Source organism: Pagrus major, chromosome 8 (assembly GCF_040436345.1).
Source record: "Pagrus major chromosome 8, Pma_NU_1.0".
In the NCBI taxonomy this organism is placed as follows: Eukaryota; Metazoa; Chordata; class Actinopteri; order Spariformes; family Sparidae; genus Pagrus; species Pagrus major.
The window spans coordinates 22,983,977-23,003,079 of NC_133222.1; the positions used below are offsets into that span (position 1 = coordinate 22,983,977).

At 40.5% G+C, this 19,103-nt stretch overlaps 1 protein-coding gene across 1 annotated transcript in view; it reads right to left on the reverse strand.

The window, feature by feature from the left end:
• Positions 1–1,232: 1,232 nt before the first annotated feature.
• Positions 1,233–19,103, reverse strand: part of galnt18a (UDP-N-acetyl-alpha-D-galactosamine:polypeptide N-acetylgalactosaminyltransferase 18a) — a 173,507-nt gene continuing 155,636 nt past the window's right edge. Inside the window, exons 10-11 of the mRNA XM_073472461.1 lie at positions 18,107–18,274; positions 1,233–1,379 (exon numbers count right to left, since the gene is read on the reverse strand). Coding sequence (XP_073328562.1) covers positions 1,233–1,379; positions 18,107–18,274 — 315 coding nt within the window. The remainder of the gene's footprint in view (positions 1,380–18,106; positions 18,275–19,103) is intronic.

Consider the following 19,103-nt stretch of genomic DNA (forward strand, 5'->3'; position numbering starts at 1 on the left):
TCTCAACCAAAAAGCTGTACTTGACCATACCGCAAAGACGACTGTCGACAACCAACTAGCTCGTACGTTCAGCACCTGCAGATAAGGAGATTACTCTCCATACCACCAGGGGGCGGTAGTCTGTTAGTCATTCAAAAAGGGAAAACATTAAGTCACACATTACGTTTTTGTGCAGTGGAATGACTCCCACAACCCCAGATTCTGTCTGCCTGGAGCCTCATGCTGCGTGAGCCAGAGTCGAGTTACTTGCTGGTGTTAGAGGAACTAGGAGGTCTTAAATCATCTTTTCTGGATGAACCTCATGTTCTTGCGCCTGAACTCATAAATATAGCGCCTGCCACCATGATCGACAGCTCGAATAAATTCCAAAGCACGCTCTGAAACTTAGACAGTTAAGGTTTCTATCACAATACCAGTTTAAATCCTCGCTGGATATTCTCATTGCACTTTCTTTCTCATCTTTGTGAAACTGAGGGAATCTCCAGCACCCGTCCTGCCTACACTGAGTCAAGAAATGTGTAACGGTAATAAATCAAAAGCTGTCTCCTCCACATAATTTGTGCAATAGATCAGCCAGTTTGCGTTGCACAATTGCTTGATTTTTCTGGAATGAGTGCAGCCACACACCTTGCATCGCACCCTCTGCCCACAAACATATTGAATCCATGCTCACTCAATTTGTTATGGTGATTGTGCAATGAGACTGAGGGAGTGCGGGCCCTATCTTAAACTGTGGATGGGGACCCAAAATACATCACAGGCTGGCTTCTGCAATAACCAGAGTGCTTATATGATTTCATGAGTCTGCCCCCTGGAACAAGCGACTATATTTCTCATTTCGATTGCAGAGTGGGAAGTTTTAAGAGCCCCGGCACCATCTGTGAGTGTCTCTTCTCTCAGGTCATTGGTATAAAATGGTTATTAGGTTACTGATGGTCCGTGTCTGATTGAAGCACACCTCTTCCTGTGCAGATTCTCGTTAAAAATAGGTCCGGTATCCAAGCTCATTTTTTGGACACTTAGTTCGCTGCTTAGGTCAGCATGTTAGTCCATTCCTAACTGGACTCTAATTGTTTTTACGTGAACCAGAACTCTGCGAAGGTCGGTCTCGGGTCTCGGGTCTCGGTCAGTTTGGTTTTTCAGGTGAAGCCGCAAGATTCTCACTGGAAGCTCCTCGCTTACTAGGTTAGTCCATCGCAACAAAGGTGACTATGTGACTGGTGCCAGTGTGTTCACTGTGGCAGGACGGTCAGTATGTTAGTGATGGTCCATTTCTGATCGGTGCACTCCTGAATGGCCAGCTGGAAAGTGAACTCTGACTGTTTGCTCTCCACCAGCTCCAGACAATTCTGAGACTCGATGTTCTGGATGGAGCCACCCTGAGGGGACACAGAGAGAGAGAGGAGGTGAGTGGGATTTACAGAATAAAAGCAATAATGTACAACAAGGTGAGGCTGTTGAAGAAAAAAATAATGGATGAGACAAGCGAAGAATGCAGCACTACTTAGTGCCATGTTTTGGTGCCAAATCCATTATTTTCAGACACTTGTATGACATTGTAAGACCGTTCTTACAATTTTATACCTTGAGGACAGAAAATTCTGCAATCTTGTTTGCAGTTTTTAATTAATTACCTTGCAAGGTCAATGGATTCGCGAGGTCAGTTGATCACATGAGCTCACGGGCTTCAAACTATGCGTTTGGCTTTGGTGCGACGACCACCTACAGAAGCACCTGGTCGTTTGAAAACAACGATGGCGACTCTGCAAGAGGTTGGCATACAGTAGATGTTGCAATAGCATCCAAAATATATCGGAACTGGAGAGATTATTTCATTTGAAAGAAGAGCAAAGAACGACACTGACAGCTTTTATCAGCGGAGAAGATGTTTTCGCTCTTCGCTCGACTGGTTTCGGTAAGACTTTGATTTACTAAGTCGCTCTCCTACTGTTGATCTGATTGGTTCAAGTAAGCCCAGGTAGACTGACAGACAGATGGTTTGTCCAATGACTTTCCAAGTAAGTTTTTAAGGTGAGCCTGCCCTTTTGACTTTCAGCTGACTGAGCTCTGACTTAACCAGAAGAAGTCAGTAGAACAAAGCTAAAGATTCAACATTCAATAATTTATAACCATTTTAATGAAACATTACTCAATCCAACCAGTCCAGGCAGATGGCCACCCACCATTGAGTCCGGTTCTGCTCGAGGTTTCTGCCTGTTAAAAGGCAGCTTTTTCTCGCCGCTGTCGCCAAGTGCTTGCTCATAGGGCAAATGTTGGGTCTCTGTAAGTAAATGAATCAAGGAGTATGGTCTAGACCTGCTCACTTAGGAAAGTGTCATAAGATGACTTTCGTTGTGAATTGCCGCTATACAAATAAAGATTGATTGATTCATTGATTGATTAAGTGGATTTTGTCCTAGTGTGTGCTTTAGGTAGACTAAACAGAACCACACAAATACACAAAAACAATACAATGCAAATACCGATCAACATAAGCTTATCAAATGTAATTTAGCAAGGCAGCTGAATACATGAACAGCATAAACATATTCATACAGTACTCAGGCAGAGTTACTAAAACACAAGTGTCTAGTGCATGGAGAAATCCGCTGGGGGACACAGGGAGGTTGAATTCATGGACTGAACTGATGATAAGGAGTTAAGGGCCCTCACTGCCTCAGGACATGTGCTTTTACTGAGACAAGTAGTTTCAGCCTGGTGTTAAAGCAATACACTGTAGAGAGAATTTCTGTTTGAGTAGTATTCAACAGAGAACACTTGTCATTATGAATCTCCTGCAGGCCCACACAAACAGTTTTAGACCTTGGGGACCTGAAAAACCTCAGTGCAATTAAAACACTTTTGACTACAGAACCTAACCTCAACACAAATTATAGGCATACATAAAAAATATCAATTATATATCAGTTTATGTCCAATTACAGCCACACAAGATTGGAGGAACAGTGCACTACACCTACAATCTGAACAGACACCAGCCGGTCAGTATTCTGTGTGGTTTAACAACCAATAACTTTTTTAAGTAAAGTTTGAGTCTCTGGATCTTTTACAGTGTACATCCCTCCAGCTGCTGGAGGTACGCTGTAAATATTATGAGCCACTTTACAGCAAAGCTGCATGGGTGTATCATCTGCCAGACATGGTCAGTATATATTTGACCTTGTGTTTGAAATTTCACAGCCTGTAATCACAAATTAGACCCGGTTTAATACAGTGGACAGAGTCCACGCTGCAGCAATGAATACGTTCAAGGTCCTACTGTGAGTAAGCCCCTCAGTCATCAGGTCACCAACAAAGAGACGCCACGGGTAGAAAACAGGATTTATTCAGGCCAGCAGTGTCATGCATCCTTTGAGGAAGGTTCTTAAAAAGTAGGTTAAAGGGAACTGCAGAGTCGCGCAAACCCCTTTACGTGTGATCTATTGTGAATAAAACAATATAGATTAATGTGTCTTTAAGATTCTGTGCTGTGCTGCCGGGAATTGAACTATGTTACCTTCTGTGCTTTTCACATGAAAGTAATATGTAACCGCCACAATTTTAAAAAGGTTGAATCAAATGCTTATCAGGAACTTGAAGCTATAAATGTCACATCCTCGTTGTAATTTGAATGTATCTTATTATATGTATTACTGTATTGGTCTATTTAACAATTAGTCTTCTAATTAAATAATCAATCTAAATTAAGCAACAAGTGTTTCAAGCAAAAATGTCAAACTGGTTGCAGCTTCTCAAATGTTAGGATTTGCCGCTTTTCTTTACTTCATTCTTACTTCACTATCACTGGACCACAGGTCAGGTAATACTAGCAATTTGAGGACATCAACACGGGCTCAGAGAAAATATAATGTCCATTTTTATGTATTTTCTGACATTTTATATACTATGATTAATCAATTAGTTTAGAAAACAATGCTTTGATTAATTGACAATGACAATAATTGTTAATAACAGCCCTGATCAACGTTTGAGGTGATGTATTTCTCAGGATACAACAGGGTTGAATAACAAAATAAGAGTTTGTATCTGTAATTCTGTAGAGTATTTATTAAAGTTGTGTCAGGGTGAATGTACGGCAGCAACAAGATGAAAATGATTAAATTGGTCGGCAGCTGCACATTAAAAGTTCGATCAGGTAAACACTGTCCATCCACTTTGACTGTGTGTGAGCACCATGCATCAATTACGTAAACACAGAGTCCACTTCCTCCCTGAGACGGTCCAGCTGGTCATGTTGGATGCTCAAAGGATGCCGTGGGCAGTTATCATCTCAAAGTCCGCTGCTCTAAATGCAAAAACCTGCACTTTCCACTCCAATAGTGATGAATGCTTTTTTATCGTTGGCGTTTAAATGTGTTCCAGCAACAAAGCTAAAAAACTGACGGTTAAAAAAACAAATGTAGCGAAATTTATGTATGTGTTACTGTTGCCATGAAATGAGTCTATATTGTTTTGGTTTTTGTCCTTCTGCATCTTTCAAGGGCCACAATAGATTGTCTGAGATTATTGTCTCATATTTAACATTTTTGTAGTGAATATGTGATTTATTGTCTTCCTTTTCGTGAGTTAAATAAACTCGACCAAACAAACATCTTGTCTTTCTAAATTTACAATCAAGCTAACATTCCTCTTGTTTTAATCCATTCTGCCCGAATTATTTCATCGAACACTTGGATTCAATAAGCGTTGGATGTTTGCTATGCACTGTATTATTTTAATCATTGTTATCTAGATGTTTTGGCATAAGTGCAGATTCGTTATTTGTGCCAATAAAGCACACTGAAGTGAACTGAATTGAAACAGACAGAGGGAGATGTTGTGGGAATGCAAAGTATGTGTGTGCATGTGTGTGTCTGTGGTATCCGTGTGTGTGTGCACACCGTATTTCTTCCAAACAACGTCACTTTGAATAAAAGGCTTGCTTTATTGTCATTTAATACGAGCCCCTGGCCCCCTACCTCCTCTGTGTGTGTATCTGTGTGTGTGTGTGTGTGTGTGTGTGTGTGTGTGTGTGTGTATGTCTTACTTTCTTGAACAATAGGCTAGCACCCAAAGTAGGTCCTTAGTTATATGGCAAGAACAGTAATATGTTTTAATGAGCCTGAGCCCCGGCAGAGAGGAGACTGAACCCATTTGTGTCACACTGGCTGCCTACTTTAGGAAGGCTGCTTTGCTTTAAATCAATATGCCGTACATCTTCCACAATAACAAAAGCACGCACACACACACACACGCACGCACGCACGCACGCACGCACGCACACACACATGTACAGAGGAACGACCATCAGTAGAGGCCTGGGAGCAGAACTGAGTGTAACGCGGTGTATGAACGTTTCTGAATCTTGCTGCTAACTCTACATTCTGACGCTTGATTACACTACAAATACAAAAAAAAAAAAAAAAGCGGACCTGTGTACAACAACAAAATAGTCACGTTCTCCTTGAGGCTCGCTTGTCTGTGTGCACAGCTGCCTCTGCACAGAGCAGTCCGTCCACACATCGGCTGGCCGGCATGTGTAGGTGTGATAACTTGACGGAACAAACTGTCCACATTCTGGTGTCACACCCACACATACAGAACACGCACACACGTGTACACTAGCTCACACAAACACTCAAGAGAGAGTAGGTGTGCAATCCCATCTATGTTGGACTCACATATTGGATTTTCAATGGTTAGCCTCTGTTGAAATTGATCCCAGGCTAATGAGTGAAACGCTGCACCACGCTGTGTTAGGAACAGAGCAAAATCCTATTTGATTTTTAATGATCGACCAGTTGAATCCCTTTTATAAAGTTCAGGTTTTTATTAAGAGCACTTTTGTGTGAGGCAGGTGGAATATGATGCCTCTGAAAATCCAATCAGCAGGTAAATGATCTTTTTTTAAAGCAGGATGAGAGAAGCGCTCTAACAAGTAATGAAAAAAGTTGACCTAATGAAGCTTTCAGCGACTGAGATTGCTGGTTTATTATGCCTGAATATTGATAGTATTGTGGTCTGTTGCATATTTTTGGATGATTGCTTCTCTTTATTTGCCTCTTTTTATTTTACGTCTTCCTCGTCTGCATCAGGAGACAATAGGCTTCACATTAACTAATGGAGTTTCTAATGTAAAACACAATCTTTACTGCTTGTGCAACTGTCCCCCAGTGGCAAAAACACTGAATTTATGTAGTACTCATCCATTACTGTAAACTAGTAGACAGAACCACCGTTACGTCACCCATAGGCTTCTGAAGAGCCAGAATGAAGCCCAAAGTGGGTGGTACCAGCCGACTCCATCTTAGCAGCAACCGCCTTCGCCGATGGCTCATCAAAATGGGAGAAGAGGTAGAGTGTGTGTGGTGCTGAAGCAAGCCTCGTCAGTTAAACAAGCCCACCAAGCTGTAAGCTACCAAGCTTGCTAAGCTAAGTCTAACAAGCTATCAGTGTTCATAAAGAAAGAATAGCATGTTTAAACTTTCAGCATTCGCTTGAGTTTGATTGCGGGATCATTGATGTTTATTTGAGTTACTCGCATGAGTTTAACCGCAGGTTTATTGCCCCAAAAAGTCAGAATACTTTACTGCACATTAGTGGCAAGATAGCAACAACAACCGCAACACAACGCAACCTGGGTTGTTTGTTCATACAAAACACCAGCATCTGTCCCTCCACTCCAGACTGTTAGTATAATTAACAACAAGACCTTTTATTCATCTGACATTTGCATAAAACAATTCTCCAAAAGGCACCAACACCACAAACACAGCAGAGCAGTGAAGATCAGTGACTGGAGTAAGCTGAGCTGAAGCCAAACAGACAGCTGGCGGCTAGCTTTCAATCAAAGTGGCGTTGAGCCTTGATTTAATTCAAACAAGTGAGTTATATAAAAATGTACTGCTGCACAGTTGTCATGAGCCGGGAAATTAGGCATGGATACCAAAACCGATTTTGCACCTAGCTATAAACATGGGCTCTCATGGGGACTGAATCGCTTTTGGAGCCAGCCTCAAGTGGCTACTAGAGAGACTGCAGTTTTTGGGACTTCTGCGTTGGTTTAATTTTTCAGCCCCGGCGGTTGCCCCTCGGTCTGATCCATTGAACGTATAAAATATAGATAAAACTATTGGGTTCGAGATGTGAAGCCAAAGTGGAAGTGCCTTAAACCTGCAGTTTGTATGCAGTCTAATGGCAGGTGACTCCACTTGTTTAAAAAAAGAAGTCTTGTATGTAAGCTTATGAGAAAATGAGCCTACTTCTCACTTGAACAGTTTCCTAGTGAGATTATGGTCTCAATTGCTAGTTTCAAGTCTTCTTCAATACAGCATGGTGGTCATTTTGTAAATTGTGGATCCATTTAGAGTAAAACATACGATAAAGCAGGGTATGCTTTAGGGCGTGGCTACCTTGTGATTGACAAGTCACTAAATGGACATATCCTTGGGTTATCAGTCAGATCTGATCAGTATCCTCCCCAGCTCCACCCTCTCATCCAAATATGTTCACTTTTGGCTCCAAAAAAAGAAGATGGCAACAAATTCCAATTTTAAGGCTTCAAAACAGTCGCCCACAAACCAATAGGTGAAATCACAGCGGGTTTACACTTGGTCTGATTTCAAGTCTTGAGGTTTGGTTAGGTAAATCGTTTATAGTCTGTAATGTCAGGTTCAGTGCTGTTCACTCTCAGATGATATGTTTGCATTTGTTTGTATCAGTTCTCTGGGAAAAGAATTACAAGTCCATCTTGACGGGACAGATAGAACCTCCATTACAAAGTCTCCAAACAATTTCAAGTTTTTGGGAGCATGTCACATAGTCACACAGTCACAAGGACCAGAAAATGTATGGACGTGGTAACTGTGACGCCTCCTCATCAATCAATCACTCATCTGCTGAGCTACGTCTGACAGATCCTGACAGTCTGACACCTTTTGAGATCAATTTTCTTACTGAGTCACAAAACCCTGATTCATTAAATGTGCAGTAGCCAGTTCACCCTGAAGACTTCTAGACTTCTGTTTTATTTCATAAGGGGTGTATAAATTTGATATGACAAAGGAAGTGGTCATTAATTTAGCAGAGGAGGGCTGTCCCTGCTGCAGGAAATACTGGTCATTATGAGAATGCTGAGCTTTCCAACAGATTAATGTATTGTAACTTGCAAGTTCTGCTTATGTGCCAGCATAACGAGACACATTAAAGCTGTTCTAATGAATGTTTTAAGAATAACGCTGAATTAAATGAATGTAATTTGAAAGGGTTTGCTCATAGTGACAAACTCATAGAGATTTATCACCAACTCAGCACTGTGGAGCCTTTTGTGTCTTTTCACTCACTGTTTTGGTTTACTTTCTGTGTGACATGGTTGACAATGTTGCCACTGTACCAGATATATGTGTATTTTTATGGCACCAAAGCAGAGACAGTGAATTTTGGCATCGAAAATAAAATTTGTCATCGAAGAAAACACTGGCACTGAACATTTGTCCTTGAAAAAGTTGTATTGGCCCTGAAACAAACATTTGGCACTGAATTTTTTTTTTTTCCAGTGACAGGATTTTTACAATGTCAGTATTTTTTCAGTGTCACTGGTTTGCAGTTTCAACTTTCTACAACTGCTGTGGCGTGGAGAGGAGGGGTTTGAGAGTATGATTTTAATATCTGCATACTAATGAGGAAACACCTCCGATGGAGATTTGCAGTTACGGAGCAAAAACAGTCCTGACATGAGAACACACCTAGCACACAGCTTCCCCTTCCAAACTGCAGCTTTGTTAAAGTCCCACAGAAAACACTGCTCCTGCACCGCCTGAAACGCCTGGTTTTGAGTCTGCTACTGCTGTAGCAGCATTATTTTACATCCTGCCCGTTAAGTAATGCGCATGTGCAGCTCTCACCAAAGATTCAACAGAGGCGAGATGTCTCACTCTGTCGCTAAAACGGAGCGTTCAAGACACAGTGTGTAAAGGGATGCTGCAGCAATGCACCATATGAGAAAATTAATGTGTTTTTTGAAGTTTCAAATTTAAGTATGTAAACCTATTCTACTAGGACCACCAAATAAAAGTATGAACCTAAAAATTTGCATAATATGACCTCTTTAAAACGGAAATGAACTGAAAAACATTAAAATGACTCCATGCAGCTCGTCTGGTGTAATCCAAGTCTCTAAGCCCTGAGATCCCAAATTAATCTGAAGAGACGTTATTTATACCCTTTTTAAAGCCGAAATCTTCACTGTAGCTGCTGAGCAAAGAAAGCATTAGTGTACAACCTGTCTGAAGTGGGTGCACTAGCTCGACTGCACATAGAGGATGTAAAATGTCTTCTAAAATAAATCTGGAATCACAAGGCTTACGGAGAATTGCGAGAATTTTTTCTAGTAGTTATTTCTAGTCCCCATCTACTTCAGGTGTTTAGGAGAATGCTGCAACGCTGTTTTGCTGCGAAGCTCCAGAAATGTTTTGTGGACTACGAAACTTCACCTGACTTTCCATCAGCATGGGGGTGAGCAGATAATGACTGAATTTAAATTTTTGGGTGAACTGTTCCTTGAAGGTCATTGCCTTTACAGCCTTTTATCACTGCATTGTATAAAATACACTGATAATCCATCATTTTTGCTTTCAGAAACAGCATGAGCACTGGGTTTGACATTTTCAACCTTTACACTGCCTGCTGCCGTGGGCTGCTAATGGGACATTGTAGCAGGAGGGACTTGTTATAGTGGACTCCGCTGATGGCTTTAACTATGTATGGTACAGTAACGGAACTTATGATCCATTAAAGTAATCACAATGGTCTTTCTTACCTTCTCTGCTAAAAACGGTCAATTGGCTTTCTCATAGTGTACGACCTCCTGAGTGACTTCCAACAAATGTACTTAAAAGTCTTAGCTTTACCTCTTGGCTTCCCTGAGGAGTTCAGCTCAGACTAAGTGTACAGAAGCTGCGTTAAAGCATATACAAGCACACACACACACATTCCTGTTCTTGCAATCTTACACGTACACACACAGACAAATAGTTGGCTTTCATCCAGCACCTTGTCCTCAATTCAGCAGTGAGCCCTTCTGTCATTCTGGAGAGTGCAGAGTTGGACCACACTATTGATTCCCTGCTATTAAGGCGGGAACACTAGTTAATCAGTCGGTCAGACAGCCAGTCAGCCAGAAAGCCATCAGACAGCCAGTCAGCGGGTTGGCCTGCAAGTCAGGCAATCTGTCAGCCAGGCGCTCAATCACCAAGTCATTCACCTCAGGAGGATGTGGTGAATAAAAGCACTGCAGGGAGACAAAGAGCAGAGACGACTGGAGCACCAAGCGTGAAGTGCTTCTGCAAATGCAAATCACACTCGATGAGATGTTCATGCTGAAATACACTGATTTCATCTTTACACAAGTGGGATGGCAGCAGTGACGCACCTCCTCTCCTTACGAACTGATGCACCGCAGATTCCCTCTATTTACCATAATTCAATCCTGAATGACTAATGTCTGTGTTCCTCCATCTACAGATAATAACAAAGCAAAACACAGCCCCTGTCGGTGGTGTACACACGTTATTTTTTGTCTTGAAATAAATAAATCATCACTATGTTTTCTCTTAACACACATGGGGTTTTTGAGCCAGTGTTATATAGGTGAAGGGGTCAAATGTGCTCTTTTCTACTTTCTTAAGAAAAATTAACTTCAAAAATCATTAGAAGGGATTTTGTTTTGTTATTTGCTTGTTAGATTTCATGAAATTAGATGTGTTGTCTCAAATGTCTTAAAATAAGTCCCTGTATCTCACTGAAATGTTACTCTCTACTACTTTACTCATGTACTAATGTAATGAGATGAGAAAAAAACAGACAAATGTCTTTTTGGAGTTTTGGAGTTGGAGTGGGCAGGGATACCAGAAATGTTCTTTTCTCTTTTACTGCATAAGCAGGGTGAGGAGAGCGATGATGGGTGACTGTTTACTGTTTACTTACTACAACAGTGATTACTGTTGGAATATAGAGCTATTAACACTTATTTTAATAAAAACATATAATTTACAGCAGCTTTAAATTTTCTCTACCAAGAATAATATAAATATAATATGTGCTCCACAGGCTGTCAACTACAACCACAAGTGCGGAGGGAGTCAGCAATGAAATACTCCTCAGTCTCTGCTGTTTCGTCATTACTGAGAAAGGGGCCAAAGAATTTGCCTTAACTAACTTTTTAACTGCAAGGAGCTGCATACAACGTCATTTTGGCACATAAATCGTGTATCGCTGGAGAGATTACCTACATTAGCATAATATTCAGTGAGGATTTATGCGATTACACCAGGACCTGCAGGCCAAAGTTCGCCCACCATAAGATCTGAATTGGCCAGCAAGATGTTTTAAGTGGAAAACAATTAGAGAATTATTTTAAAAAAAAGAAAAAATCTAATATGAATCACTGTTTATGCTGTTTTTATTAAAAGGTAAATGATTTTTAAATATGTAGGATCTGTAATTATTCTTTATTATTCATGATATGAGCACGACGGGCCAACACTGACACTTTGCGCAGGAAGTCAGTCAATAAAGGAAACTTGGGGTCATAGTACCATTTTGCATCTTAATACAATACTTTTTGCTTTTGGTCCGTGGCCCAACATCAAAGGGAAAACATTTGGGCACCCCTAGACTCAAAAAATAACAACGTATTTCTTCATGATTAAATAGCTTTCTTTCAGCATTAAACAATTCTGTTGGTCCAACTTTATGTACTTAGGTTTGCTCAACTTGGCTTGATTGAACTTGTTTACAATGGTTGGTATGACTTGATTTAATAGAGTTGATCCAACTAATTTTACAGGAGTAAAATTACACTATGATTACACATGATTGAACTTCTTTTAAAGAGTTCTTTTCTTAGCGCAACAAACGTATAAAACAATTTTATATTTATTTGTTTTCACATCTGGCATTATAAGTTACATTTCTATACTTACTACTCTCTGTAACTTGACATGTAATATTGAAATATAAAGTCATTGTCCACTTTTTTATGTCCACCTGGCTCAGTCAGTCTAAATGCAAAGTGTAATAATTTCACGTGAAGTTCCTCTTTATGCAGGTATATATATTCATTGAGCTCCTCCTACCTCCTCCATACATGTTTTTATTGACTTGCATGGCATGTATTAACACACCTATGAATTATGTACACTGTGCTGTGTTCAGCTGCTTCACGTCAAAAGACTGCCTTGCAAAATGCGTCGTACAGAAGGTAATTGGCAGCACTAGAAAAATCACGAGGTTGTAAAATATGAGATTTATTCTGCAGAGAATGCAGTTCCAAGATATTGAACTTCAAAGATTCGACAAACTACAAGGCAAAACAATAAATATTTAAACCCAAAGGTTCTTCCATATCACACTAAGCAAGCAGAAAAGTAATATTTGCAGTTCACTTCAATGACTCCAATTAAAAAGTTTCCAAAATGTTATTGACTCAAGTCACAGCTGTGTGTGCCGAGTGTGAAGAAAACACGAGCTGGTGTTTGCAGTGTTCACAAGCTCTTGGAAAGTAGCTGCTCGTCTGGGCGCACTCACAAATTACTGATTAGAATGAATCAAACATGATCAAACATGAGTGGAACCACACTCAGATGTCTCATTGTGTGATTAATACGGCACCTATCATATCCTACATGTACATGATTATCTAAAGGATGCATGGAAAAAAAGGGATATATAATGGGAGCACAGCTACATCGAAGAGCCGTGACAGTTCAGTGCTGCGTTTCACTTTGGATCGATACACTGTATTGTGATCAATACAAAGAGCTGCCGTCTCGCTAGAAAATAACCGTTCTCGCTCAGCAAAGCTCCATGAGTCGACCTTTCTTCTGCTCCAGTGTTGTGTTCTACAGTGAATCTGTGCTCAGCATTAGCGGAATTAAACTTTTTATTGAGCTACCTTGAGACAAGCGGTGTCCATCAAAGGATACATAATAGCAGAGCAACAAAATAAAAACCTGTTGTCAGAAAACACCACCTGCTGTATGAGGAAATACTACCTGCTCTCAGGCAGCTTTTTGTGAGGCAATTTCTCCCTTTCTCTCCCTCCCTCCCTCCACCGCTCTCCCTCTCTCTTCCTCGCCACTGATGGCTGTTCTCTTCGGGTCAAGCTCAGTTCAATATTGTAAAGGATCTACTAATCAATAATTCACAAATACTGACTGCTTCACGCTGCCTCCCTGTCTCTCGTTTGCTTCACATCTTTGCAGCACTGCCTCTCCCCGACTCTTTCCTTGACCCTCCGTCGTTCTTTCCTTTTATTCTCTCACTTCGCCTCTCTCACCTCTCATCTGTTTCCCTCTCCTGTCTTCTTGGGGCTGTATCTCCACACCTGTTTCCTCTTTGCCTGTCTCCACCTGCGTGTTTCTTCTTAATGCCTCCTTCCACTCTCATCTCCACCTGCGTGTCAGCTCCTCAACCTGCACTAACACCCTCAAAGCCAAAAGATCATAAATACAGATGCACGCATCAACACAAAACACACATATCTGTTGTTGGTTAGTCAATAATTCATCTAAATTTCTCAATCGTATTGTTTTATTTATTTATTTTTTAATTGATCCACATTATTGATTTTGTGTGTGGATAATTTCACTTGGTCGGCGAGCTAACTTGTTTGGTATGCATCTGTATTCATCTAGTATAGTAATAAATCTATTTTGAAACTATCCTTATAATGAAATGCTAAAAAAAACTGTACTTGCTAGAGGCTATTGTGCATTGGCGTCAACTCCATGCTAAAGGCTAGCAACAGGGTTGACCATAACAGGGTAAGAACTCTGAGGTGTGACTAAACATTTTCATTGGTCAGTGGATGTGCCTAAGGACCATTAGTCACTTTAACAGTGAAAGTGTCCTTAATTATTTGCTTGGCTAAACAATAATCCCCTTCATGAGCGAGCTCTGTTTGACTGAGGACTTACGACGTCCCTCTAAATGGCTACAAAATGTAAAACAGAGAGAATGTCAAACTGAAGTTAAAGCTGTACTAATTCATGTCTTTCATATTGGCAGCTGATTACATTATGATGTGAAATGTGGTGACAGACCCACAGACAAACATCATCCAACTGTAGTCCCCCTCAGGTCTGTAGAGTCTAATTTAGCTCAATGTTTTGGTTTTATAAGCACAACTAAGCTAGCATTAACCTAATTTCCAGCTGCAACAGACAGCTGTTTTAATAAAATCTTCTAAAAATTCCACCATATGCTATCTGTCCAGCACCAAACAGCAAATAGAGTCAGAAATTCTGTCATAAAGTAGTGACGCATTTAGCTGCTATAGACTGAATACTGTACTGCAGAAGACTGTATCAAAATAGTGTTAATGAATGAATGAATGTTAAGGTCTGTGTCTGCTGGATGTGTAAATAAGGAACTGCTTGTTGGCCATTATAACTCTGTAACTTGATAATATGTCAGTATTGTGCTTGCACATCACTATTGCTTTTGCTGAAAGATTTGTTTTTAATGAGGTGTATTTGAGGCACTACAGGCCAATTTTGAGACTCTGGGGTATTTTGCTGCTTAACTGGTTGATAGAAAAATGTCCAAAATAGACATTTAGGTGTTAATTTTCCAGTTTTGTATCTATATTCTGAAGATTTTAAAGAGGGGGTTTGTTCAAATATCAGTCACATATCCTGATTTATATAACATGTCATTCGTAAAAACATGGGCTACATGTAGGGATGTAACGGTTACCGGTGTCATGGTAAACCACGGTAAAATTCCCGACGGTGAAGGTTACTGTTTAAGTTTTAATTACCATGGTAACCGCCGCGGTCGATAACCACGGTGTGGAAAGCTCGCGAGATACTTTATCCAAGTCTCCCTACGCAGGCGCAGCGTGCAACGTGCGCTTGTTATGTAGTGAAGAAGACATGGTGGAGGGAGGACGTGATAGTAGCGGCCCTCAAGGCATTTTTCCGCCTTCAAAGAGAACCAAATCTGAAGTCTGGGCGTATTTTGGTTATTATAAGAATGCTCAGGGACAGCTGGTCGAGGATGGCAGCCCTATCTGCAGGAGCTGCAAGAAGAAAGTTGTTGCGAGGGGCGGCAACACATCCAATTTACTTACTCATTTGCGCTACCATCACCCTCAACTGTTAAGCGAATGCAAGGTAAATTAACCTTAAGCTGGGGTGCATGATGTGTGTATGTCGAGTTTTCTCTGTCTAATTTGCTGTTGTCACTAATGCAAACTGACCAGATAGTGGTATAACTGAACGAAGTTGATCCGTGATTTGGCACGTTATCTGAACCACTTATTAATTGTAGATTTCACTTTTTAAAGTCGACCTAATAATTCCCCAAATATTGATGCAGAGCTGCAGTGAGGAGGATTTGAGACAAACACGTACTGGGTGGACTGAGTTAATGAATGCAAACTGACTGAGATGACTGACTTTCATCTCAGCTCCGTTCACCGGAGCAGCGTCTACCTGTGGCTCAGCAGCCATTTGACCAATCAGATTGACCGAGTCCATTGACAACAGACGGGCAAGCAGACAGAGACAGACAGCCAATATATATATAAGTAATATCAGAAATATATAATACTTGTGAATTATTTGTAGAATAGACTATATATAAAGAATAATATAAAATGGTGAATATAACAAGTGTCTAAAGAGATAAGAGCCAAAATAGAGTATTCATAATTAATTTAACAATAATCCTTTTTGTTTTGATCTAAAAAATTATCCAACCTGTTTCTCACAAAAGTGATATGATCTAGATTGTGAGTTTTGTGATCTGTTGGTTGCACCCTTAGTATTAAGTAACAATGACAGTAATAATTAATAATGACATTTTCTATTCATTTTTTTCACAGAGAGGGTCTGCTGGCCAATCGAGTGCTACTGCCAGTACATCTCATTCTACCTCTGTAACGCAGACATTACAGGACGCGTTTCAAAAACAGGCTGCTTATACCTTAACCCTTTTAATTTATAATAAATCTATTTAAATATAAATCTTGGTGAAATTATTTCAATTTATCAGTGTATCAGTGTTTTTTCAACATTTTGAAGACATTTTAAAAATACCGCGGTATACCGATAACCGTGATAATTTTGGTCACTATTACCGTGGTGTGAAATTTTCATACCGTTACATCCCTAGCTACATGGATGGATTATGGCTGTCGACAGTATTTTCTGATTTATGGATTGATAGAAAAGAGCTCTTCAAAACTCCCACAGTAAAAAACCTTGACCTGACTCTAACATGTCAACAAAATGGAACATGAACTTTGAACATGGTATTATCCAATGTTCAGATTTGTGCTCTGGAAATACTTTTGTGTGTCTCTCCTTAACCTTTTACATCTAGTTAGAGTATCAACAGAGACACACCTTTCCTACTTTTTCTTTCTAAGTATCATTTGACACGTAGCGTAGTATTGGCTAATAGTAAGTACAGAGTCAGCTCAACAACAGCGAGCAGAACATTCTGTTTGCTGTCCTGGTTCCATAATAGTGGAAACTTGACACTTATTCTGTTGCAGTCTGAAAACTCATCAGTCTATATGTAAGAAAAGACACAAAGGTTGATGTATTTGCATGATTCTTGCAACATTTGGGTTGAATGCTTGTGGCTGAATGCAGTTTTTTGACAGTGCTACCTAACCAGTCCGTCTTATGTTTCACATTCTGATTTTACAGTATATGTTGATCACGTCTACTATCAATTGAACAGTAACACCTCCTCCGGCACAGGTTTAGATGTTTCTTGGCCTTATTTTCTAGTGTCCAGTACAAATTAGGCCATTTTAAAAGGTGGCGTAATGTAAATGACACCTATGCGACTGGCTAATATCTACCATGCTTTTAAGTATAGCAGTATTGGAGACAGTGATTTGCTGCATCACTAGTGCTGGATAGAAGCCGTACAGGATGAGCCAGCTTCAACCCTGTGCTGCCATTTGGTATGCGCTCTCTGTCCGCTCACTAACTTTAACTTTTGATCCCTTTTTCACTAATAGAACAAGTTTGACCAGTGAAATGTGATCAAATGTTGAACTTGCCGTACTGCATTTCGCTTTTCTCCTTCCCCTTTAAATCTTTCATACGTCTAATGTTTCATCTGCTTTGTTCAAAAAGCGAGCGGTTCAGTCTCAGGCCCTCATCTGACTTCACCACCAAACTTTTTAAGAAAGAAAATGGGCTTCTCTTTTGAAAAAAAAACCCAGAGGGGATATGCCTAATGGGTTTCATCTCTCTGACTTCTGACATAAGTTAGAAGGGAGATTTTGGATTCTGGCTGATGCTAATTAGAGGCAGATTTCCCTACCAGTGTGCCCACTAGCTACAGATATTGAGGAAACTGGAGGCTGAAGGATGGGGAGGTATTGTTCTCTGAGGACACTGGACGATGGGTGAGAGGGGGAGGGAGAGAGATAGAGAGAGAGAGAGGGGAAGGATCTGAATGATAGTTCGTTAAAGGATCCTGTTATTCACTCTGATGTCTGGGACAAAAACAGAACACACACACTCGCACACACTCAGAGAGAAGCGTACAAATGCACACACACCGAGCAGAGATGCCTAGGGCGTGAATATAGTAGTGCCTTCTTTATACTAATTATCCAGCTCCCTCTACTTATCTGTCACATTTTAAGACAACATTAAAAGTGTGAAGATTAAAAATAAGACAGAAGGTTGTGATAAGTCAGAAACTGTGGATGTGTGAAAGCTCATTATCCAACTGAAGTAGATGGGCTTTTAAAACGCCTACCGCATTAAAAAAAAGCAGAAGAATGATCTGTGCTCTACACGAAACAAAGTGGGGAGGAAGAAGTATGAATCCCACTCAATTGAATCATAAAAATGCGCTCTGAATCCATGGAGCTTTGGTCCAGCAGACAAGAACCAGCAGGAAGTTCCGGCCACATACAGAATACCAATTAACAAACAATAAGATCAAAGATGCAGCCAAGCTGAGGAGCTGTAACATGGCATAGCTGGAGTTTGTGATGTCTTTCTTGCGCATGGGGGGTCCAAAGACCGCGTTGTACATTTATAACTGTGCTTCTTTGAGTGTGGTTTACCTGAGAGAACGTCCAGGTGAGCTTCATGTGTTTGGTAGCAGCGTAGCTGCACTCCAGCAGCCTGGGTCTGCTGTTCACGTCCACCAGACACTTGTTGTCATCGTCGTCGATCGTCGGACTCAGCACTCCCAGGTGGAGCTGCTGGGAGCTGGTGAAGTACACATTCTGCTGGGGGACACAAACATAAACAGTCAGACCAGTCAGACAGTCGCTGAAAGTAAGACTCAGTTCTCCTCAGCTGTGGAAAAACATCAAGATGTGGGAATACTCAGTCTGCTCCTACCATCTTCTTTAATGAGCTTTGTAAAATTCACAAAATCAAGGTGTGTTGTTGAGAATCTCTCAACAGAGCAGCTCTCGTTCCAATCTCATCTCATCCCAAAGTCTTATTTGTATGCAAATTATTTTCTGCAACATCAAACAATCTACAGGAGATTTGGTTTCTGGAAACTACACAAACTGTATGTTTGCGGCTGAGAATGCATCACTATTGTACCCCTCAACCTTCAGACACACTTCAGTCACCTTCGTAACTATTTTCCAGTTGCAGTTGGAAATCTTTCCATATAGTTCATAGTGATTTTTTATTTTCCATTCAATTTGTAATTTCCTTTTTATTTCACTTATTATATATATACTTGTTATAGCACATTTATAACATATATATATTCAGGCAGTGCGACCCTGGTGTGCAGGAAGTTGTGATTCTTTTATGGTGAAACACTTCCAACCCCTGGTGAAAATAAAAAAAAGGCTGAAAGTACCACAACTCTTTAATAAAACCACGCAGGAACTATTAACTAACCACTGAGAGGCACGTAAACAAATTTTCTAGCATAAAGGACACCTAGAGGCCACTTCATCATATTCATCATCGACCATAGGGGCTTCCAAGAGTGCACTTCTGCTGCATTTTCTTTTCTTTTTTAACATGATGGCACCAGGGAGGGCATTAAGACCTTATAACACAACAAACATTTTTATAGTCAAACAACCA